General features: G+C 36.5%; 1 protein-coding gene across 1 annotated transcript; it reads left to right on the forward strand.

Moving 5' to 3' along the window:
• The first annotated feature begins 3,293 nt into the window (after positions 1 to 3,293).
• On the forward strand, positions 3,294 to 24,887 carry LOC129245107 (procathepsin L). Its single transcript, XM_054883094.1, has 3 exons — positions 3,294 to 3,558; positions 20,090 to 20,455; positions 23,977 to 24,887. Exons 2-3 carry the CDS (start codon positions 20,118 to 20,120, stop codon positions 24,686 to 24,688), a joined length of 1,050 nt encoding a protein of 349 aa, XP_054739069.1. The 5' UTR covers positions 3,294 to 3,558; positions 20,090 to 20,117; the 3' UTR covers positions 24,689 to 24,887.
• The last annotated feature ends 726 nt before the right edge of the window (positions 24,888 to 25,613 follow it).

Below are 25,613 nucleotides of genomic sequence, written 5' to 3' on the forward strand. Positions count from 1 at the left end.
GCATTTCTACTTCTTTTTTTGAAATTAAAAGCTCCATTTAGCGCATTCGCTGCTACATCATTTGTCCATTTGATAGATGTCGCATGGAGAATTCACATTGCCAGGTTAATTTCGTAAAATATTTTTTTTAACTAATCTAACTGGTGGATTTTCATCAGTGAGATAGAATTTTCCAAAGCAAAAAAATATAATATAAAAAGTTTAAATATTTTAAATTATCTTTCAAATGCTGTAGTAGTAAAATAAACTATTAAAAAATAATATTTTAGACAAACAAAACAGGTTTTGAGCTGAGAAACTGTGACGAAGTTGCCCTAATCTTCTTTTTATCATTACACCATGGAAAGGATACTAATAAGGCCGCCAGAAGTCCGTTGCATTCGTTGCTTTATCGTAGTTGACTGGCAGCCGAATTTGTATAGAGCGGCTACGTTGGCTGGGTCATGTCGTCCGAATGGATGCAAAAGCTCCAGCTCTGAAAGTATTCGATGCGGTACCGGCTGGTGGTAGCAGAGGGAGAGAAAGGTCTCCTCTGCGTTGAAAAGATCAGGTGGAGAAGGACTTGGCTTCTCCATGTGTCCAACTGGGGCCGGTTAGCACGAGAAAAAAACAACTGACGCGCTTTGTTAAACTCGGCCAAGAAGCAGAAGAGCACTACATTCAGCTGCATGTCTTGCGGAAATGGGCAAATATTGGTAAACTCTCTACTTTTGTCGGACGGCAATTCTCACACAACAACAATGTAGGCGACATACTGTATAGTACACTACAGAAAAGCTGATATTTTGTTTCTATTCTTTCACTTTCATTGTGGCATCCCTCTGCATTTCGGTCGACGGTCTAATCGCTTAACAAAGTTGGTAAAGAATCTTTTAAATTGGCTCAAATAAATCTAATGCGAATGAAATAGGTAAGGATACAAAAATTGTGAGAAGCAGGTTGAGATTTGTCTAGGTTTGGTAGCCGTATCGCATATAGGGACAGCAATGCCATTTACAAGGTCCGGCACTCGAAGTGTAACCCACTTTGGACAGCTCGCGCAGCTGATGCACGAGAATCAGCTTTCTCTTAGTTGGCCAAATGACACTCCAGAGTATCGTTCACAAGCGCGCGGAAGCATTTTGCCGAGAGTAAACGCGAAAAAAGAAAATCAGTAATGAATTTCAAAGGTAATAGTGGGATTGCATTACATTTGGCTGGAAAATCACAACCAGTGATGTTCGTGAATTCGAGCACCTTAAAGTGAATAAAGTTTTTGTTTTTGTTTATCACACAATTACTCATTACAATGGTACTGGTAGCATCGCGGAACGTCATCGTGGTTGTCATCAAAAGACTGCAACGTCACGCGAAATGGTTCAAAAAGTGCACAAGCGAGATCTCACACCAAAGCAGCAACAAGTCAGACTTGAAAGAGCGAAGGAGTTGTCTCGCTTGACCAAAAGCGGTTAGTTTCCGAACTTTGTGTTTTCTGACGAGAAAATTTTCAAATTGAGCCATTCGTAAACTCCCAAAATGATAGGGTTTATTTGACCGACTATTCATACCAGAATTTGAGTCACCGATTGGCCACCAGGAGGCAGTTCCCGCCACAGGTAATGGTTTGGGCCGGCGTAACCGCAGATGGGCGCTCTCCAATCGTTTTCATGGAGCCTGGCGTCAAGGTAAATGCGAATTATTATCGGGATAGTATTCTGGAGGTTACTTTGAAGCCGGACCAGACAAACATTTCGGTGGCAGACCATGGCCGATTCAACAGGCCTCAGCACCGTCTCACAAAGTTCGAGTGAACCAACAATGGCTAAAAAACAACAACAATGTTCCGAACTTCATAACGTCCACACAATGGCTCTCAAATTCGACAAACGCGAATCCGATGGATTATTCTCTTTGGGCCATTTTGGAGAGCAAGGTCCGAACTAAAAGATTCCCCATTCTCGAGGTGCTGAAAATAGCGATTGTTTGTGAGTGAGCCAAAATACCTGCAAGTGACATTCGGGCAGCTTGCAATTCGTTTCTGGACCGTCTCAAGGCCATAGTCAAGGCAAAAGTTGGTCATATCAGCAAAAGTAAATTGGTTCTTAATTTTGTATTATTTTCACTCATTTTTTACTTTGAATTGAATAAAAGTAATTTTCCAAACTAATTTATGGCATTTTTAATTGGTTACACTTTGAGTGTCAGACCCTGTTTCAGACCCGTTTTTATTTTGCCATTTCTTAAAGTATAATATCTTAAAAATATTGTGTGAAAATTTTGAGTGAATCCGAAAAATACTTTTCGAGTTATTGAACAATTAACAAAGGGCGCTCCGGAGCAGTTAGCAAAACTTTAAGTGCGTCTTTCTCAAAACTATCTTTTTTGAACTGGTGATCACTGTAACTTAAAAACCGCTTGGTACATTTCAATAAAATTTATACTGCCTTTGAAAAATATAATAAACTCATGCCTTATCGAAGGATTTTGTTTTATTGAAAAATTTCGATTTTTTTTAACAAGTAATTGTCGGTTTTTACCTCGAAAATCTGAACAATATTTCCTGAGGCCGCCAGATTGTTAATTTGAAAAGAAAAAAAGCTTCGATCAGGCATAAGATTATTTATTAATAAAACTAATTTTCTTTGTCCGATTGATTTTAGATGAATCTCCAAGGACTTGTGATGATCACCACAAGGGACTTCGGAGAAACGGGCTCCCCATAAACAGCGATAACTTTTACAATTACTAATTCTTTTTTTGAAATTTTGCTAAAGTCAAGTCGAAATATGAAGTAGTAATGCTATGTTTTTATCTTTGTAAAATAAAGTAATTGGCTAGCAAGAAAAAATTATTGAAAATCATTATATTTTCGGGCCTCTGAATACCCCTAACCCCTTAATGCTTGACAGATAAAAGGCGCTACATCGATTTTAATTATTTTATCAAAAGCCCACAGATGCATACGTACGAATATTTATTATACTTTACATTATTTCACTTAGATATAACAAAAAAATTCTTTGCTGAATTAAAAAATTCACTTTCGTGAGTTAAAGATTATATGAAGAATAAAAAAAAAATTAATTTCGTGTATTAAGAAAAATGTCTATTTTATCATCTGCTCTATTGGGAAACCCATTACTTGCATACATACATTCAAACACTCATACACATCGATATTTATCTCGTGCGGGGCAGCCCGTTGATTTGACGACCAAATCGAAGATTGAATGAAACTTTGATGCTGTTATAAATATGTTTTCAAACAATAAAATCGGTTTATTTCGACTTCACTGTTAGGTGCTAACGGACGGCACGGCGGATTGGCACGCAACTCGCGGATTTATACAAGAAAACGAACACTTTAGCCATACCTACTCGTATGTATACGAAGCGGAAGGTGAATAAAAGTGAAGTGTGAGGGAGGTTTTTTTTTCGTTTGTTTACGTAAAACCGGACAACGTATTATTTATTATTGCATACGAGTATCAACAAAATTGCATTGCCGGAAGTGTGACGGAACTAAAGCGCATCGGTCGATGATAGAAAAAATTTAAATAATATTACTGCAGTATTTGTGTAAGTGAAAGAAAATCGGCAATAATGAAAGTTGAAATCACAAAATTGTGCTTTACGAAGGAAACTCACAATAATTAATTACAATTAAAGTTAATTTTACTGTTGACTGAAATTAAATTAAAATTTCTTATTATTAGTTATTAAAATATGATTTAGAAATTTAATTGTTAAAAAAAACTCATACGAATTTTGTGTTAAGATGCTTGCGGAGCTGTAAAATAAACTGTGAACATGAAACATCAAATGATAAAAAGTGTTTTGTCTAAAAATGGTTTAATGTAAAACAAACATTAGTACCTTTCACTATTTCACAATCCTATCTTAATGCGTACTACAGGGTCCGGCACTCGAAGTGCAACCAATTAAAAAAGCCATACATTTAGTTTGGAAAATTAATTGTATTCAATTCAAAGTAAAAAATGAGTGAAAATAATACAAAATTAAGAATCAATTTACCTTTGCACGATATGACCAACTTTTGCCCTGACTATGGCCTTGAGACGGTCCAGAAACGAATTGCAAGCTGCTTGAATGTCACTTGCAGGTATTTTGGCTCACTCACAGACAATCGCTTTTTTCAGCACCTCCAGACTGGTGAATCGTTTAGTTTTGTCTTTACTCCCCAAAATGGCCCAAAGAGAATAATACAGCGGATTCGCGTTTTGTGAATTTGAGAGCCATTGTGTGGACGTTATGAAGTTCGGAACGTTGTTGTTGTTTTTTTAGCCATTATTGGTTCCCTCGAGCTTTGTGAGACGGTGCTGAGTCCTGTTGAATCGGCCATGGTCTGCCACCGAAATGTTTGTCTGGCCACGGCTTCAAAGTAACCTCCAGAATACTTTCCCGATAATACTTCGCATTTATCTTGACGCCAGGCTCCATGAAAACGATTAAAGAGCGCCAATCTGCGGTTACCACGGCCCAAATCATTACCTGTGGCGGGTGCTGCCTCCAGGCGGCCAAACGATGACTCAAATTCTCGTATGAACAGTCGGTAAAATAAATCCTATTGTTTTGGGAGTTTACGAATGGCTCAATTTGAAAATTTTCTCGTCAGAAAACACAAAGTTCGGAAATTGTCCGCTTTCGGCCAAGCAAAGCAACTCCTTCGCTCTTTCAAGTCTGACTTGTTGCTGCTTTGGTGTGAGATCTCGCGACTTTTAGATCTTATAAGGCTTGACTTTGAGATCATTTTTCAGTATGTGGCGGATGCTACGGTAAGATATTTTCAGTTCTTTCGTCATTCGTCGGGGGTTGGGAATTACGCTCAAGTCGCTTTTTCACTTTTTGAACCATTTCGCGTGACGTTGCACTCTTTTGATGACAACCACGATGACCTTCCGCGATGCTACCAGTACCATTGTAATGAGTAAATGTGTGATAAACAAAAACAAAAACTTTATTCACTTTAAGGTGCTCGAACTCACGAACAATCGCTGGTTGTAATTTTCCAGCCAAATGTAATGCAATCCCGTTTGAAATCCATTATTGATTCTCTTTTTTCGCGTTTACTCTCAGCAAAATGCTTCCGCGCGCTTGTGAACGATACTCTGGATTGTCATTTAGCCAACTAACAGAAAGCTGATTCTCGTGCATCAGCTACGCGAGCTGTCTGAAGTTCATTACACTTCGAGTGCTGGGCCTTGTTCTATAATTCAGTACCTCGGCCAAAGCTTTCAGCAACATCATTAAACAACGGTTCTTATCGCCAACGAGGTGGTCCAATATCATCGACAATTTCAAAGAACTCTATCAACTCTCTTTCACCTTATTAGTTCCTTATACGATTACTTCAAAGTATACAATCATTTAGGGCATTCAATAGGTGTCATACGCGTCGTATTAATATATCTTATGTCCTAAAGTTTTTAATGGTTAAATAAATGTTTAGAGAACTCGACAATATAACGAACCAACTGTTTAACTGTGGGAGAATTCATAATTTGTAATCTTCGGTACCTTCCCTTTTGCTTCGCCTAGATATCAGTAGTGAATAATTCCTAGATAAAACCAGTTTTTTATGTCATCATTGACATTTGCCAAGTAGGAAGATGAACAATTTCGCACTATAGAACAACGCGTTAAAATTATTGAAAGAAAAAGATATCGGAAAATTCATGATTTCGTCCGAATGAGTCGATAATTCAAAGGATTGGCAGACCAAAAACTGCATTACAACAAATGGAGGAGCCAAGTTCAACTACCACTCCTTGTATGCTTGAAATTTGATGAAGCTTTATGTGTGTTTCGAGAAGTTTTAGTACATAAATGTTGTGGTACAAATTTAGACCTAATGAATTAAAAATTCTAGGAAAAGGAAATGTTGAAGTATCCGTTAGGCCAAATGCCGTATTGGCACGTTATGAAAGCATGTCAGGCTTGATGCAATGCCGTTGCAGAGCAAGAAAAATTGTGAGGCTTGAAAATTAAATATTTTTTATTCATAAGTCTTCGAGTTTTTAATTTGGTTAAAAATTGGGAAATTTCCTTAAAATTGAAAACCTTTTTATTTGAGAAATATGAGCAGAACTTCGTGCAATAACACGATTACTCAAAAATACCGAGCATTACTTAATAATTTTAGGGTCCGTACTTGATAGTAGCTACTACAGAGCTTTCATATTTTCACTTAAGCCACCTCATTCTCAAAGCGCTATAGTTACTAGCTTTTGTAGCCCATGTCATAGAGGAGCAATGTAAGGTGCCAATCGTATATATTTTTTTTACCGGAGTATATAGAGAATGCGCGGTTGATTTTATGACTTAAAAGCAAATACATTTTTTTCATATTATGAAAAACCTGGCGTTTCTCATGGTGTACATATATATACCCGAACATATGTATATACAATTTTTCGCGCTCGACCTGAACGTGGATTCTGATAACTGATATCGATTTGTCGTATGGTGTGCCGAAGTCTTACTTGTTAAACTTGTTCACGCTTTGCCTTTGAGAAATATGTGCTTCGTGTAGTGCATCAATTCAACAACAACAAAATTTACTTAATATCCGTTATATGGTAAAGTGTCTATATCTATTGATTTTCGCTCATAACTCCCATTTTTTGGTACAAGTAAAATCTCTCTCGATTGTAATCAAAGGTGTGCGCGGTGTACTAAACATGCAAAATCAAAATTGGCAAATATAAATTTTATATAAAATTCCCGGAATACTTGAATTGTTTCTGCAAGTTTTGCACAGACCTATTTATGTAAAGCGTTTTATATATTATTTTTTTTTACCAATACGCAAATAAATGAGTTTTCCCCGTTTCTGATAATTGTGTCCCTCAGACTTAAGCAATAATTTAAAGCGATCCTCAACTAATGTTACAAAAGCCATAAAAAATCGAAAACTTGCTTTCAACCATTCATTTCGTGACGAGAATTTAATAACTGTAAAAGTTTACAGTGTTTAGGACAAACTCTTCTTCATCAATTTACCACTACGAGAGTTTCATGCTGCTTCCGAACAGCAGATGTTAATTTTGAGAGAAATCTTTTGTTAACAGAAATGCACTCGGTGTTTATTATTGCCTACTTTGTTATTGCTTTGAGGCTTTCACGACTTCAGGAGAAATGAAGCGTCACCAACATCAGCTTAGTTAACAGCAGGTAGGGTTCAGATATGTTATCGACAAAAATTAAATATTTAAATCTTAAACTTTTCAAGTTATATATGTAATAAATTTTATCCTTTATTAAATTATATATAAAATAAATATATTGAATGCACTATTTTCTGTAAACGGCAAATTTCAGGAAAAGTTTCTACGAAATCATTAAAATATTAAGAAGGGGAACTAATTACTATTTATATGGCCTTCACTAGGATTCACGACGCAGATGATAAATTAAAGACTCGAGAACAATTGCAGAGTCAGATTGTTCTACAATTTTTATTCAATTTTTTGTCTGAAGATTTTGAAGCAGTTTATTAATGTTTCTGTGTTAAAGATACTTATGTATTTATCCGTAAGTAAATAATCCGTGAAAGAATTTTAGTTTTTCAGAGCAATGTATCCGATTTTGGTAATATCTTATCGAGTTTTAAATGCAGACTCTCGAAAAATTGCACTGCTGAACTAAGCACAACATAATAGTCAACGGAATCACCCATCTAAAATGAAAAAAAGTAATTTTTTATAACAGATTTAGTTTTCTTTATTAGGTAGGACATAATTGGAGTACCAGGTTGTCGTAAGTTTAATATTATTGTACATCGTAAGCGGCTAAAACAACAAATGATATGATGTAAAACATCTTTGAGATTTCACTATTCAAAACACGGCTCTTAACAATTATATGTGAGAAATAACATAAGGGGTTAGGAGTAGTCAGGGGCCCTAAAAATTATGATTTTCAATAATTTTTTTTTTGCTAGTCAATTGCTTTATTTTACAAAAATAAAAACAGCATTAATACATCATATTTCGACTTGACTTTAGCAAAATTTCAAAAAAAAATAATAATAATAATTGTAAAGCCCGTCTCTCCAGAAGTCCCTTGGTGATCATCACAAGACCTTGGAGATTCATCTAAAATCAATCGCACAAAGAAAATTAGTTTTATTAATAAATAATATTCTGCCTGATCGAAGCTTTTTCTTCAAAATTAACAATATGGCGGCCTCAGGAAATATTTTTCAGATTTTCGATAAAAAACCGACAATTAATTGTTTAAAAAAATCGAAATTTTTGAAAAAAGGAAATCTTTCGATCAGGCGCGAGTTTTTTATATTTTTCAAAAGCAATACAAATTTTATTGAAATCTACCAATAGGTTTTTAAGTTACAGTGAACACCAGTTTAAAAAAACATAGTTTTGAGAAAAACGCGTTTAAAGTTTTGCTATCGATTTATGTAGCGTCCGAGCGCCTTTTCTTAATTGTTCAATAACTCGAAAAGTGTTTGTCGGACTCACTTCAAATTTTCACACAATATTTTCGAGATATATATAATAGCCGCATACACCGTTTTTGGGTGTTTGGCCGAGCTCCTCCTCCTATTTGTGGTGTGCGTCTTGATGTTGTTCCACAAATGGAGGGACCTACAGTTTTAAGCCAACTCCGAACGGCAGATATTTTTATGAGGCGCTGTTTCATGGCAGAAATACTCTTGGAGGTTTGCCATTGCCTGCCGAGTGGCGACCGCTATTAGAAAAATGTTTTTCTTAATTTTGGTGTTTCACCGAGATTCGAACCTACGTTCTCTCTGTGAATTCCGAATGGTAATCACGCACCAACCTTTCGGCTATGGCGGCCGCCGTAGAAAATGCAAAAAAAAAAAATTAATTTTTTGAAAATTTTGACTACCTCTAAGACCATAATTTAAATGCCCACCATGAGACGTGCTCAGGTCAAATCCGCCAAACAAATGATTCACGAATGTCTAATTGTTCAGAACTTCGAGATATCGATGTGAAGGTTCTTCAGCAACACTTTGGGCTACAGCAGCAATATTCTCAACATAAGTCCAGTTTTTGGTCTGCCAGACCTCAACAAAACCAGTTTTTTGAAAATTTTCTACCAGCCTTTGAATTGACTACTCATTCGGACGATTACTTCCACAAAAAAAATTGCGAATTTTGCGATATGTTCTTGTTAAAGATTGACCATTTGCATCATAAGTTTTAATAATTTTAAGGCGTTGTTCCACCATGTAAAATTGTAGATCCATCTACTTGACAAACCAACCAAAGGTGCCTGTCGCCGATGTAGTGGCGTGAATTCAACAAGATCCAATATATAGGCAATTCCGCTTGGTTCCGTTTATTTCTAAAATTGAAATTAACAAGTACAGGGTGGGCCAAATAAGACCTACTAATGTTAAACACAAATAACTTTTGCAATAATCATTTATTTTGATTAATTGTTTTTTTACATTGAATATATTTTATGGAAATTATGTATGGAATATTACATCAGACAAATGTCCACCATTTTTCTCGATACAAAGATTGGCTCTTTTTAACGCGTTTTCCATTACACCACATAATGTTTTTGGTTGAAGACTCAGTATTTCGTCTCGGATATTTTGCTTCAGCTGTCTAATAGTCTCTGGTATATTAAGATACACTTTGTCTTTTAAATATCCCCATAAAAAGAAGTCGGGCGCAGCCAAATCTGGCGGACGAGGTGGCCAAGCGAAATCCGAATTTTTGGAAATCAGACGTTCGCCAAAAATTTCATGCAGCAGGTCCATAGTTTGCCTAGCAGTGTACGCAGTTGCTCCATCTTGTTGAAACCACAAATTAGGATACTGCTCCGCCATTGGCCGCAAAAAGTATTCAATCAATGTTCTATAAGAAGCTCCTAAAATCGATTCCGGTGTTTCATCCTCATTTTCGAAGAAATATGGACCGATAACTCTAATGGCCATAACACCGCACCAAACAGTACATTTAGATGGGTGCAACTGATGTTGGTGTGTTGCCCTTGGACTTTCAGAGCTCCACAATCTACAGTTTTGTTTGTTGACATAACCATTTAAATGGAAATGCGCTTCATCCGACATCAAAACATTATTTAAAAAATCAATTTGTGGGGCTAATTGTGTAAAACGAATAGCGTATGGTAGTCGTTGTTGGTGGTCTTGCGGTAGGGTTCCATAATAAATTTCCAACAGTTCAATTATAACCTACAAAAAGAGAAAAATAAATATGTCAAAAAATAAAAAAGTTTTGCTTAACATTAGTAGGTCTTGCTTGGCCCACCCTGTACATACATATAATGAATAACTCACCACGATGCGTTCTTCCACTTTCCTGGCTGGCCGGCTACTGCTTAAACTATGTTCTCGTTCTGTTTATATACAATTTTAAGTGAACGGTTTCACAAATTGCATTTACACTAAGTTAAGCAGCCAGAAAAGTGGAGAAACGCATCCCGCTTTACAAAACCGGTGGTTATATACATAAACTGGAGAAATAAGAAACAGCAGATTTACAATAACAAACGGCGAATAACACAAGGTGAAGAAATGATAAACGGCAAATTTACAAGAACAAAAAATAAAGACAAATAACTTAAATGAGTAGACTGCGTAATTAAGCGAGACTCCGCAACAGTACCGTCTAGGAATTATACACTACTGACCTCTAAGCGCTACTTTTGAAAGACCTTTTACATATTTCTAATTATTTTAAAATACCGTTACATATAAAATTGTTAATATATTACAGTCTTTCTAAAGAAACTCTTTCACGTCAAAAATCAAAGGTTTGTCGAGGTGCACCGATTTTGGGAAAACCCATTTCTTACATGATCTTTCATCCATTATGTGGGATGACTCGCACAAACAACCACGCAAAGCACTCACGGCTACAGCAGCCATCAACAAATTACCTATAAAATTAAAAATTACATAAAAGTCCAAAACACTGTATCACTTCGCATAACCCATCATTGTCATCTTGTACGACGCCACGCAGCTGCTGAATATGAATTGTAATTTGTAGCGTGTCTTAACTGAATTGAGTTATGAAGTTGATGGGCAGCCAGCGTTGTTTTTGTACGTATGTATGTATGCAAATAACCATCATGCTTATGTTGATTTATGTATTTGTGCACTTATGCCGGTTTGATGATTTGTTTGATTTGTTTTTTCGTTTTTTTTTTTGAAGTGGTTTTGTTTTCGTGCTTCAAGATGATTATGCACGAGAGTTTCACCTTTCTTTGATTTTATAATTTTTTATAGTGGAAAATTTGAACCACAGATGAAAGCTATAGGAGCAATAAATGGCAGTTGCGGCACAGGAAATAGTGCAAGTGGCTTAACTAATGATGTGGGAGGTGTATAGGTGGTGTAAATGCATACCCTGCAGAGAAGTCTGAAGTAGTGAAATAAATTACCGCACTCGTAGCTCATCACTGGTAATATTTTGTTATTGTAATTGTACCCATATTAACATAGTTACTCACATCAAACTTATTGATGATTTTAGTTAGATGATGTAACGTAAATTAGATCAACTGGAAATCTTAAAACAGCCTAATTTATTTGATTTTGAGAACATCTTCACTACTTTAAGATTTGCGATCATAATTTTTGATGTGTAACTAATTTTATAAGGTGAAATTTTAAAATTATTTATTTTTATTATAATTTTGTTGACGGCTGCCGTAGCCGAATGGGTTGGTGCGTGACTACCATTCGGAATTCACAGAGAGAACGTAGGCTTGAATCTCGGTGAAACACCAAAATTAAGAAAAACATTTTTCTAATAGCGGTCGCCCCTCGGCAGGCAATGGCAAACCTCCGTGTATTTCTGCCATGTAAAAGCTCCTCATAAAAAACCATTGCCGTTCGGAGTCGGCTGAAAAGTGTAGACTCCTCCATTTGTGAAAGAACATCAAGATGCACGCCACAAATAGGAGGAGCAGCTCGGCCAAACACCTAACTGAAGTGTAGGCGTTGTAAAATTTGTTTTATTTTTTTTTAACTAGCATTATAGTCCGGGAGGCGGGTCTTTTTGACCTCATCATTTCATGCCGACTGATTTTAATCCTGAAGGCAGACGCTATCCAATGGATTACGAAACCAATCGTCAGCTGGTCCGGCGAACATACATATGAAAATATATAATGATGGTCAGCTGCGTTTATAGCGGTGTAAAGACCGTCAGCCGAAGCATTGAAAATTCCGCGCGCCGCCGAGATGTATGAACGCAATGATACATTCTTGGCTCGGCTGACGGTCTTCCCACCGCTATAAACGCAGCTGACCATCATTATTACATATATTTTCATATGTGTCCAAAATTATGTAAACAAATTTCAATTGGCATAAAGTATATTAGTTTACCTTTTTAATTTATTTTACAAGTCTGTTCAAAATCGCCCCCTGGCTCCCGGACTATTAGATTCTCTATAATTTGAAATGTAATAAATAACACTAAGTAGTAGTAATTGTGTTCTTGAAACTTAAAAAATTTGGCGGTGGAATAAAAATTTTTGTTATGACCAAATTCAAGCTTTCTTTGTTTCTGCAACTATCAAAAGCGAGTAGAAATGTAGGCCCGCGAAAAATGGTAGCACATAAATATTACATATATTTTGACCAGTTTTTGAGAACTTTTCGATTTATTTTTTTTTTTCTTAAAAATGTTGTTTATTGTCCAATAAAACCAGGTACATCCAAATTTCAAACTTTTCACAAAAATGTAAAAGCTTGGAATGCGCGACCTTTTTCTGTGTGGAGAAAATGCGCAAACCCGTCAAGGAAAAAAGTTATAATAAATCAACGAAATTTTGTAGCAAATCAAAACTTGCACTTTATCTTACTAAGATTCAATAAGCTGAAAAAATGCCTACCACAAATCTTAATCTAGAAATTTTATGTAAAAACCATGGAATTGGGGTGAAACCACCTTACTTAGAGTATACAAACTTAAGGGAGCAGCTCCACCACTTTAAAATTTTCCATTTCTTTGCTTGCTCTAATAATTTATTAACAATCCAAATAATATATTTTCAATGTTTTAAGCTTAAATAGAAAGTCTAAAAAGTCCCTATAAAGTCAATGCTGCGATGAGCGTCGAACGAAATATGAGTAAGAACGAAAACTTTAAACGCGTTTCGTCGAATATAACTCAAAAAGCAATCAAGATATCAACTTCAGATTTCGAAGGGTTATACTTTAACATAATGGCCTTTGCATGTACCTCAAATTTTATATTATTTAACACTAAACTATCCTCCCCATGTATGGCACCACAACGGACGAATTTTTAATATTTGTTCAAGTGAGCCCTTAGCTAGGGCAGCCATTTAACCTAACTTAACCATCACTAAACATATTATTTTGATCAATTTGCTTACAAAAAAGTGTAATTTTTTTCTTCTTCACATCAAATTTTCATTTTTTCCTCGTTATTTAAATGAATTTTTGTTGGTCGATGTAAGCTGATTACAAGAGGCTGCACATTCCATGGCGCAAATTAAAGGAGCCACGTGTGAGCAGCTATAGCGCCGCCATTTTTTTTTGTATTCGAAAGAAATTTCTGTATTTTCATTTAAGCATGAATAGTAATATGAAATTTATTTTAAGATAATAAAAAGTCTCAGTTTCACGCAAACAATGATTGAAAAACTCTCGTCGCCTCGAGTAGCTTCCCCCTTAAAAGGTTCAAACAACTTATAAACCTCCTAAAGCATAAAGTGAGAATGCTTGCAGACATTCCCACGAGTCATTGTATACCGCGGAGTTACTTGCACTCTCTCGTGATGTGCCCTAGCGACTCTTGTAGGTTCTACAATTCGTCCGCAGAAGCATCAAAGCACTTGCTACTCACTTGCAATTCCAGTTCGAGAGGAAGGGGAATCAACGCATTCGGGTATGACCGAATGAAATGTGACTAAGTGTGCGATAAGTGATTATGTATGTACTTCATCAGTGAACAGTGAAGAAAATATTAAGTCTCATAGCCAAAGTGTTTACCTTATTTTCTTATTAAGCCCAACAGTTGTTCTCCTCCTGTCCCACCGGCGCGAGTGGCGCAGTCTGCATGGTGAGCAATTAATTTTTGCTCTCGCGCTGAACCAAGAAAGGCAGGCGTTTGTTAAACATTCAGATATAACGTTGCTGCAATAAAGGGTAACCAAGTCTTCGGCTCAATAAAAAGCTGTCATAATGAATGGACTTTTTTATAATATAAAATTTTTAATTTTTCGAAAATCTGATTTTTGACCCCTTACAGCCTATGTAATATAATTTCGAGCAAAAACAGTCATAAGCTATTTAAATAGGTAGAATAAGCGTAACCCGACCATATTTTTACCTTTTTATCTGTTTATACACATTAATTTTAAATAATTTTTTACTAAAGCTCCTATTGCGAACTTCGACGGCCCACATCCCGGTTTCGGAGGCTAACTTCGAAAATTGGAGAAATTGCTTTTTCACTTAATACCAAATCTCGTCAAAATAATTAGTTTAGTCCAATACCTAGAAAAAAGTTGATTGCCAGCCAGATTGATGTAGGCACATCGGACGTTTCTTTACTTTTATTTTTGAAAAAAATTTTTTGAAAAATGAGACAGAATCAAGGCAGAATGAAAATAATTCCTGTGGCACATTTCAAATCATTACACTACCTGTATGATAAATATAAACATGTGTACATATATAAAAAATGTAGAATTAAGTTGTCAAATTTACCAGCAGCACATCAGTTCAAATCAAGTGAAATGTCTTACAGGGTCCATGCCAACATGCTTTTTTGCCGTTTCATCTTCACTGCTTCATTGCTACGAAATGCGGCAGGCTTAAACTTCGCAGTTGTGTTACTATATTTTCTTTTATACTTATACAAATACTTTTGTGGTCAAGTGTGCGCACGGGTTGGTCGCTCCTTTCACTTTTCAAGTGATTTTATACAAATACTGCGTGGCAGTTGAATGCCGCTAAAGGCGTTTTGGTGCTTCAAAATCAAGTTGAATGATAATAAATTTTTTCTGCCTCTGCTCTTCAAATGATTTTCGTATAAGCTACTTGATAATTTGTACTTTTGTATTGGCATAGAGAAATACTGTATTTGCATCCTAAAATGGAGAGAAAAAGTGTGATGAGCAAGACCTTTCTCTATATTAATATTTAACGCTGGATGTAGTACTTTATTTTGGCGGAGGGGAATTACATGTTAGTTAACAGCCCAAAAAATATGAGAGAAAAGCAACATTTGTTGTAGCCGAGTAAAAATATGCATGTATGACTGCACGTTGATATGGAGACACATTCAAATCAGGAAAATAAGGCATATTTTGCAGAAAAACACTTATGCAACTGTTTTCAAAAAATAAAAAATAAAACAAAAATAAAAAAATTAAATAAAAAATAAAAATTTTGTCTAAAATAAAAATTAATGCATAACTATCAACGCCGCATATACACCATGCCATTAAAAATTAGACCGATCGCTTGAAGCACTGCTAGCGAAGCCGAAACGGCTATTCGATTAATGTACTACGAGGATTGCCTTTCATATTTTGCGCCCAATAATGAAGACACAGTGAAATAATAATGAAAATGATGTTATTGTTTTTCACAGTATAGCGCTTGGAAGTCAATGCACTTCTGCATTTGCTTGAAAGAAGTGGATATCTCCACTTTAGTAGTGGATACCTCCAAAACGAGCAGTTTGAAGGTTTCAACAGCTTCTTTAGACGTTGAAAACCGTTGACCTTGCACTTCATTTTTGATGTTCAGGAATAGAAAAAAGGCGTTAGGTGCCAAATAATGACCCTTAAGCGAATGATCTATTAATTCGATCTTTTGAGTGCTCAAACGCTCTTTTGTATAAGCCGATACGTGAGAGCCCGTGAAGGATAATTTGTCTTCAATGGTTGGTTTTCTTCAATTCTTTGAAAACTTGTAGGAGAGAATTGGTGGTGTACCACTCAGTTTCTCTAATGGTTGAGTTGCATCAGAATCAGAAATCAGAAATCACAATTTTTGTTGGATTAAGCTCGCCTTGGAACACTCTTACTGTCGACTGCTTCCGGCTCATATGCATAGATCCAAGATTCGTCATCTGTTGCCACCACGGCCCAATTTCTTCAACGTTTCCTTTTACCAATCGACACGCATCGAAATTTGGAAAATTATCAATGAACAAATCTTCTTGACGACCAACTGTTTATGCAATATTGAATGTATGCTGGTCACGATATGCCACGTGACGATCTTTCGTTATCAATTGACGCACATCATCGATTGTTTCTAGCACAAGAACGATTTTTGGCGGATCTTCACGAAATTCCTCATGCAAGAATCGACGGCAGTGCACTCTTGTTATCCATAAATCGTTGCACGAAAATTTTCACGAGTTAAATCTCTTTGCAGGAAACCCGCTACCTCGTCTTTCTTGACTTTGAGAAGGCCTTTGAACGGCTTCAACTTCAATGCATCTCGAATGCAATCAGAAAAAAGTTCCAGTTAAGTTGGTTTATATGATCCAATCCCAATATATTGATGAATTAAATATTGATTGATTTCCAATCTAGAGTGCTACACGATGGTACGCTCTCTACCCCAATCTCAGCAGTCGCGAGAGTGAGACAAAGATGTATCCTGACACCACTTCTGTTTCTAATATCGATTAGTGACGTGCTGAGCAACGCTCTTGATGCCCAACCAGAGCAGAGGTGTTCTTTGAAATCCAATCACCATGGAATATTTGGATGACCTCGACTATGCAGATGAAATTGCAGCACAACTGCTGACATCGAACACAGAATATTCAAAGCCAGGTCGTATTTTGCCACACCTAAAATCATGTGGCACTCTAAACAGTTGACTACCGGAACAAAGCTGATGATTTTTAACTTAAATGTTAAGTCTGTGCTGTGAAATATGGTCTGTAGCAGTCTTAACCACAAAAAGAATTCAACTTTTATAAATCGCTGCCTATTCTGCGTATCTTGCCACCATTCAACCTCCGCTATGATTTGGTGAGCCGTGTCTTGTAAAGGCACATCTTCATCGTTTTCCATTTCCTCTCTTCCGTTTCATCCATTCCATCTTTTGATTTCTGCTAAGATTTCTGGTTAAGACCGGAGCAAAAGTGTACCAGGAGGATGTCTTAGAAGGCGTAGTGACGCAGTTGAGCAGTACTCTCTTCAATGGCGAGTGTTGAATCTTCTTGCCCATAAGACAAAAACCACCGAACGGTGGTTAAAAACGATATTCCTGAGTTTATAGCCGCAGATGATTGGCCGTCTGGAAGTGCAGATTTGAATCCATTTGATTACACAGTTTATGGTCAGAATTGGCGACCATGGACTGCCGAAGACCTCACAGAAACATTCTTTGGTTCGAGCAGTGACGTCAATATCCATGGAAACCGTGCGCGCTGCAATAGCTAAAAGACCTAATCGTTTGAAGGCTTGTGTGGCAAATGGTGACCATTTCGAATGAAAATTAAAAATTTTTTTTCTTAATATTTATATGAGTAAATAAAACGGGCTTCATTAAAAAAGGTATTCTAATATCATATCTATAACAGACTAAACTTATAACAGAACTTATGGCGGAAATAAGTATATCCGTTGTTCACTTCCTCTTCAGTCTATTAAAGAAGATCGGATAGAGAGTTATTTCTGCAATTAAAGGGTTTGAATGCAATTGGGGTCTTATATTGTGTGATGTGGCAAGTTTTTATTTCTTCGGCTATTGTAAGAAATTTGAGATTACGATGTATTTAGGCATTTGTTGTTGTTGTTGTACACCTAAGCCTGCCAGTGTAGTGTCGATGGAATTGAGGAGGTGCCTCCTGACGTGCTTGGGAGGTGGCTCCGGCTTAAGCAGGTGTCTGCATGGGTGAGACCAACTATAGCACCCTATTAGAAATCGCTTGCTGAGCAGTTGGTTGTCCTCCTTCACAGGGAGCATCTGTGCCTCATTATGTAGGTGTTGCAGAATAGACATCACGAGGTATCCCGTCGCTGATCGAATAGCAATGTTTTGGCATGTCTGAAGCTTTGACCACTGCATGCCACTAGTTCCAGGCGACCAGACAGACGCAGCATAGTTTAGAACCGGCGGGCCTATTGCATTAAATGTCGCCAGCAACATTTCTTTGTCTTTGCCCCAAGTGCTGCCAGCAAGCGATTGAGGACTTTTTGCGATTTTGGACTTTAGTGGCAATAGCGATTGTAAGCGCAGAGAAGTAAAGCAAACTGTCAAAGGTTACACCCAAAATTTTGTGATGGTTAATAGTCAGAATTAGTGTGACGACTTTTATCTTAAGTTGCAGTTTGACCTCCTTTGTCCAGGTGGTGAAAAAGGTCGTCTTGAACTTCGTGGGGGAGAGTTGTAAATTCCTCGCAGTGAAGAAGCGAGAAAGGTGGGCGAGGTAGTCGTTTACTTTGGCGCACAGGCCAGCAATGTCATTGCCCAACTCCATTATCCTACAATAGTCGGCGTAGCAGGCCAGGAGAGGGTGGCTGGGGGAGTTTCGGGATGTAGAAGTTGGCTTTATTTTCCTCTGTACAGATTTGGTCTCGAAATATCACCTACGATTGTCAGCCACTCAGATAGTTCACGGACCACCTCTTCAGCCGGGAGTGTCGGCTGTAAAATGTCATCTGGTAGCGTGGCGTAGCTGACAATATCGAAAGCCTTCTTTAGGTCCACCGCTACTAGGACAATCCTCTTGCAGGGGCGGTTTTGGTTGAGCCCGTGGTTGATCTGGGTACTTATGACGGTGAGTGCTGGGGTGGTACTGTGCACTCTTCGAAAGCCATGGTGGTGTGAGGCTGGGGCCGTTGTTTCGTTTAGAGTGGGAGTAGAAGGACTTCAAGAGTCTTCACTACTGGGGAAAGGAAATTTATGGACCGATAAGAATCCTCTTGGTTTGCGGGTTTCCCAGGTTTCAGTAGTGGGACCTCCCTCCCTTATATCCACTTGTCAGCAATTACGAGAGTGTACATGGACATATTGAAAACCCTTGTGCGGTACTCTACCCCCAATGGACCCAGCTTTTTCAACTATAATATGGTTCGTTTGGTATTATGCTAAAAAATACCAAACTTTTTGATAGAACTGTCGAATTACAGCTCATCGTTACCGTTGCAAAGGCGCTAAGTCTAAAAGGCAACTTTCATCTTCAAAATAAAGTTAGAAGCAATTTGATACCTCACACAGTTGTTTTTTTTTTTTATTTAAGTTTATTTTCTTATCATTCTTATCTGATCATCATTTACATTTATATTACAGATGATAATGGGGCTTAGAAAATATGTATCTGAATAGAGGCGCGAAGTTTTCTCAAGGGATTGACACTTTAAAATATATCAATAAAAATATCGAAAGTATTTACGGTCACAATCGTACAATGCCATCAGCTTGAGAATTCAGCTCGTTATGTTGTTGTAATATTTTAGCTCTTAATCAAGTATTTCCACACTGATTCAAATGCATAAAAATTACTATATAAACGCGTGGCAAATCCAAATTAAAGCTATTTTAAAATCATGTATATGTGTGAGTGCATATGTATTTAATACATACATACGTAGCCACTAAGTGAGCAGTGGAGTCTCGACCTCAATATTGAAAGCAGCATTTGAAATATTTTACTAATTAATTAGCTAAATAATTTAAATTTTTATAAGAGCTGACTAATGATTTGAGTATTTTTTCTAGAGAATCCTAAAACTTGACGCCAATGCCTACGTCAAAGTTAGACAAACCGTGCACGCCGCGGTACTTTACTTTATTTGCGTTACTCATTAAGTAAAATTTCTTTCTAAGCTTAGATTTAAAATCTAATAAATAAATAAATGAATACTCGTACATGGAGGTGGATCGTCAACTGAAGTATCATTCAATAGCTGTGTGATTTATGGCGAATGATGCTATATTTATCACTATTTTAACTACAGTTAAGTACTTGCAAATATGAACTAGAAATTAGCACTTTTCATATGTTTAATTTATCGCTTTAAACAAGCAATGACAATTTGTAAGCCACTTTATTTTTATGGGTTAGAAAATATCCACTTCATATTTGCTTTTTTTTACATTTTACAGCTTTCTAAAAACTCAACTGTTATAAAAAATGCACTTCACGCGCCTATTACATCTTCTGTTGCCCGCAACTTTTTGTTGTCTCCTCATTTGGCATACGCCCACATTGGCCCAACAAACTTTTCGCAAATTATGTGATGTACAAAATTTCGATGACTATTTGACACAAGCGGGCAAAGTTTATACGGATGCAAAGGAACGGGCATATCGTGAATCAATATTTATTGCGAAGAAATCGTTGGTGGATTTGACGAATAAAAATGCCGTACTGGGGATTAGTTCATTTCAATTAACCATTAATCCGTTGGCGGATTTGACGCGTCAAGAAGTGGGCAGATTGACGGCATCAAGGATCACATTTATTGGCGAGTGAGTAGAAATGAAATTTGTAATTGGTAATTGCAAAAGGCGGAATAAAAGGCGTCAAAACCACAACCACAGCCATAGTCATAAGCATAAAGTTTATCTCGATTAGTCGTGGTATAAACATAAACAGTTGATTTTGAAGTAGAAGTAGCAACAATAGCAATAATAAACAAACAAAAATAAGAAAATCAAAAATGACAATTTTCCACCAAGTCATCCAATTTTTCGTCATTTATGTATATCTAATTTAATTTTTTTTTAAATATGACAAACCATGCTACAAAAAATCGGGTAAAAAGTTGTGTTTCAATGCGCATCGAGGAAAAGTTGTACAGGGTGGGCCATATATCGTTTACTTTTTGAACCACCTATTTTTTTGAGAATAGTAACACAAATGACATGTCAAATGTGTTCATAATTTACTTAAAGGTTTGACATTTACGAAATGGGACGCTTTACGCTTGAACGAAATTGGGAAATATTGAAAACCTATTTCCAAAGTGGCGAGTCTTCTTCTACTTCCGCAGTTACAGTAAATGCCGAGTGTTACCGTGACATGCTCAACGAGTTGTTTCTAAAAATTGAAGAGGATGACATGGACGACATTTGGTGTCAACAGGACGGTGCAACTTGTCACACTGCCAAAGTTACACTCGATCTTTTGGCTACCGTTTTTGAAAACCGAATAATCAGTCGAAATTCCGATATCAATTGGCCGCCTCGGAGCTGTGATTTAAGCCCGTTGGACTATTTTTTGTGGGAAGCCGTTAAGGAAAAATGCTATGCGAACCATCCAGAGACGATTGATGCTTTAAAACACGAAATCGAAGTTGCCATTCATGAAATTGGATCCCAAACAATCGGAAATGTGCTTAAACATTGGCTTGATCGAAAGGCCTACTGTAAAGCGAGTCGTGGCAGTCATTTGAACGATATTATTTTTCATTCATAAATGACAATGTTCAATCTTCAAAATAAAAAAAAAAAGTTTGAAAAAATATTGATTAGTTTTTGAAGTGAAAACTTCTTTAGAATCGTTGGGAGTGATTTGAGAAAAAGTGAAACGAAAAAGTGACACCAAAAAGAAGAAGAAAAAAGATATACGTATATATATGTATGTATAGAAAATGCTTCATTACCAGGCACACAGAAGAATGGCATAAGCAAATTTAAATTTGTGAATTTATATATGTATGTATATATGCGGATATATGAATATATGTTGTGTGTATGTACATATGTGCCTCGCCACAGCAAAACATACGGTAAAATTTCTCAAGAAATCCAGCGCGCATTCATAGGCACAGCATTGCATGTACAGTAGGGCGGGTCGATTTAAAAATCGCTCATTGCTCTATGAAAATCGTATTCTAGGGATCAAAATAAGAAACTTTGCCGAAGGAACCATACCTCTAAAACGAATTCTGATGTCCCCCAATATGGGTCGAACTTTTTAGAATATGATTTTCACAGAGCAATGGGCGATTTTTTTGCCTTCCCACAAATCGACCCGGCCTAATGTACAGTAACCTTGAACAGGCAGTTGCGGTTGTCGAGCATTTAGAAACATATATTTACATACATATATGGGTGCAAACATATTTACGGAGCCGCGGGCACTCGACTTGACAAAAATTGAATATTGGCAAATAATTCTACGCGAAATATTCCAATATTGACTATTTTCGAATTGTCGAGAAAATTAGCATATGGGCGGCTCGTTTTATGAATGAAAGTACTTGCTCTTAGAACTATGAGCTCGAATTTATAAATCAATTTTTTGATGATGAGTTTTTGTTGCACAGTACAATAGTTGAAACTGTTCGGCGCCGCCGCGACTGTTCAGCGCTATGGCAACTAGGATGATGGCCGCTACGCCTGCGCCTATTAATGCATTTTGTTCTTGTAGTCGCTAGGCATAGAATTTTAGCTTTGGACGACATACGCATTTACAGGAATAAAGTGAGTGGCCTGTGTGTGCGGTTGTATGTAGATGCATATGTGTATATTAATAAGCATTGTTTTGCTGGAAGTTCAGAACACAAATATGTATGTACGTACATAGGCTAGGCCATAGTATAGCATACAATAAAAAATTCAAACCAAGCGTCCTACGAATGTTTGCGTGTATGTTAGTACGTCTGTGTAATGTACGCGTTACGACGCTCATAATAGCAACCGCGTGTGCTGTATTGCGTCCGTATTTTTATATTCGTAAATATTTTCATTTTTAAAAATTTACCGCAATTATGCCGAAAAATAATGCAGAAAAGTGTCGTGAAACAACAATAGACACGGTATTTCAAAGATATGTTGACAACATCGAAACCAAAGCATTTGTATCATATTTTAGCTATCATAAGCCACTCATATCATTTGTTGAAATTGAAAACATTGAGGATGAATAAAATATGAACTTTATAGCAATATTATAATGAACCTATAATTATCCCGCCCCTAATGCTGCTTTCGTCTCATTCTCTCTCAATTTGTTTTACGGAAGGTTTCACTTCTATCGCGTCTAACCGTTAGACTGGTATTTTTTTTTTATAGCCGATTCGAAAAGCAAACTTTACATGGCCCACCCTATAGAATTTTGCAGTGCAAAATGTGAAAACCTAGCATTTTGAAATCAGAATACTGTCTCATACAAATTTTGTATCTAGTCCCATTGACATGAATTTTGTTGTTACTTGAATTCTCTAGGCAACAAGAAAGTGAAAGGTAAACAAAAATTTAAAGTTAACAGTTTAAACACACGAAATTAAAAAAAAAAAAGTCAAATGAGCTGATCTCCTTCAACCTTATTAATTTGCCTTATGCGCGACTGTTAAAATAAGACGGAAAATTGCCGGTCGTCTTGAGAGGAAAATATGGATACAAGCAGATGGTGAATTTGCAAATGTGTAAGTGTGTAAGTGTGCTGGAAATTTAACCACAATTGCTGAAAACTTGCCGATTTGTACATTAAGTGGACCGATAGTGCTCACATTTTCTATAAATCAATATTGTATAGGATTAAAAGTTTAAAGTTGTATGTCATTGTGATATTACTTAATTTATATTTTAATAAACCAGCGCATGGTGGTCAAAGTCCGGTTTCCGCTTGAACTCAGACACTCATCTACTGGTGCATAAATTTTTTGTTTGTTTTGCTTTGTTTTGTTTTGTTTTTGACCACACAACAATACTTTTCATGTATCGAATTCGACTTAATGGCGAGGTTTAATGACTTTAAATATTCATTGACCAGCCTTGTGAATTCTATGAGTGACTAACCTACTTATGGGTAAAGCGAGACTATGGTTGTTATTATTTTTTTCTTTTGTTTTTTCTCTGTATTACATTTCTAAATGATCAAATAATGAAATAATGAATATTTCATAAAAGAGCTAATCTAAAATGCATTGTGAAGGTATTATATATAGCGATAAATTATAATATTACCCGAGTATATCCGCGTTTTGTATATACAATTTTTTTTTCTTTCACATTTGCTTATTATCTCCTCTTTCTAACCGCAGGGAAATCACCTCCAAACATACCAACTTCGTCACTGCTAAAGCGAATATCCAAAATTTGCCTGACTCATTTGATTGGCGTGAAAAGGGCGGTGTTACGCCACCCGGATTTCAGGGTTTCGATTGCGGTTCATGTTGGTCATTTGCCACTGCTGCCGCACTCGAGGGTCACCTCTTTCGCCGCACTGGCATACTGGTGCCACTTTCACAACAGAATCTGGTCGATTGTGCCGAGGAATATGGCAATATGGGCTGCGATGGTGGCTTCCAGGAGTACGGCTTCGAATATATACGCGATCATGGCATTTCGATAGCGAACAATTACCCCTACACACAAATGGAGAATGCGCAATGTCACCGCAACGATACGGGCAAAGGTGTACAGATACGTGATTATGCACGCATTAAGCCCGGTGATGAGGAGAAAATGAAGGAGGTCATTGCCACGCTGGGACCTTTGGCTTGTTCCATCAACGGTTCGCCTATATCATTTGAGCAATACATGGGCGGCATATACGATGATAACGAATGCAATCAGGGAGAGGTGAATCATTCGGTGGTCGTGGTCGGTTATGGCAGTGAAAATGGGCGCGACTATTGGATTATTAAGAATTCGTATTCGGAGAATTGGGGCGAAGGTGGCTTTATGCGTGTGCTGCGGAATGCGAATAGCTTTTGTGGCATTGCCAGTGAGTGTAGTTATCCAATATTGTAGAAAAAAGTGGCAGAGGCAGAGGCTAATTTTGTAAGGTACATAGACAAGTAGTACAATGTAACGGTACTAATGAGAGTATTATGATGTTTTTGTTTTTGTGGTATTGAAATAATTTCTAGAACAATTTTTTTACTATTTTAAGAAACAAATGTTGTTAAGTGACAATTTCTATTTATATTTATGTTAAATAAAGCGAAAATATTAAAAAAAAAGTTTATAATAATCAAAACAAGATAACAAGCACATTTGCAGTAAAATTAAAGGCCACTGGCCTGCATTTGGCACTTATGACGTAAATTTTAGGTGCTTATGATCTTTGTTTAATTACTTTGGAATATTTAGCTTGAAAAAAAAGAACTCAGAATCTCAAGATGTGTATGAACTGAAATGTATGTAAGTATAAATAAATAAATTGTTATTTACTTTTAATACTTAATGAAAAAACAAATATTAAATATACACATTTTTCTTATTGCAGAGTTCAATTTTTGATTAATTTTTGAGTTGTGACAGACAACATTGTTATTGCCACAAATTTATTATTTCTTTCTTTATGTATTTATATGTATATTTAAACGAATTATTGTAAAAATTATTGTAATGTAAGATGAAATATTTATAAATAAATAAAGAAGAATTACTTACTACTTACTTACTAAAATATACACATAAGGTCATTAAAATAGGTACGCTGCCTTTATCTAACGATTTCCTTGTGCCGCTCGAAAAATTTCAATAAATTACATGGCTTACCAATGGCATCACCGCTTCGTTGAGAATTTAAAATATCCGTTATATATATATATGTATATATATATATTTTTTTGGTTTTACCACCATTAAGTAAGTGGTGTGAGGTGTTGAAATTAAAATATCCCGTCCCTTTGCAAGAGATCATTATTGGCTTTAGTGGTAGGTAGGTGAA

This window comes from Anastrepha obliqua, chromosome 4 (genome assembly GCF_027943255.1).
Source record: "Anastrepha obliqua isolate idAnaObli1 chromosome 4, idAnaObli1_1.0, whole genome shotgun sequence".
NCBI lineage: Eukaryota > Metazoa > Arthropoda > Insecta > Diptera > Tephritidae > Anastrepha > Anastrepha obliqua.

Coding starts and splice junctions, on each gene's coding strand:
- LOC129245107 (XM_054883094.1), top strand. CDS start 20,118: ATGCACTTCACGCGCCTATTACATCTTCTGTTGCCCGCAACTTTTTGT. Junction 20,456..23,976: donor AGGATCACATTTATTGGCGA/GTGAGTAGAAAT, acceptor TTCTAACCGCAG/GGAAATCACCTCCAAACATA.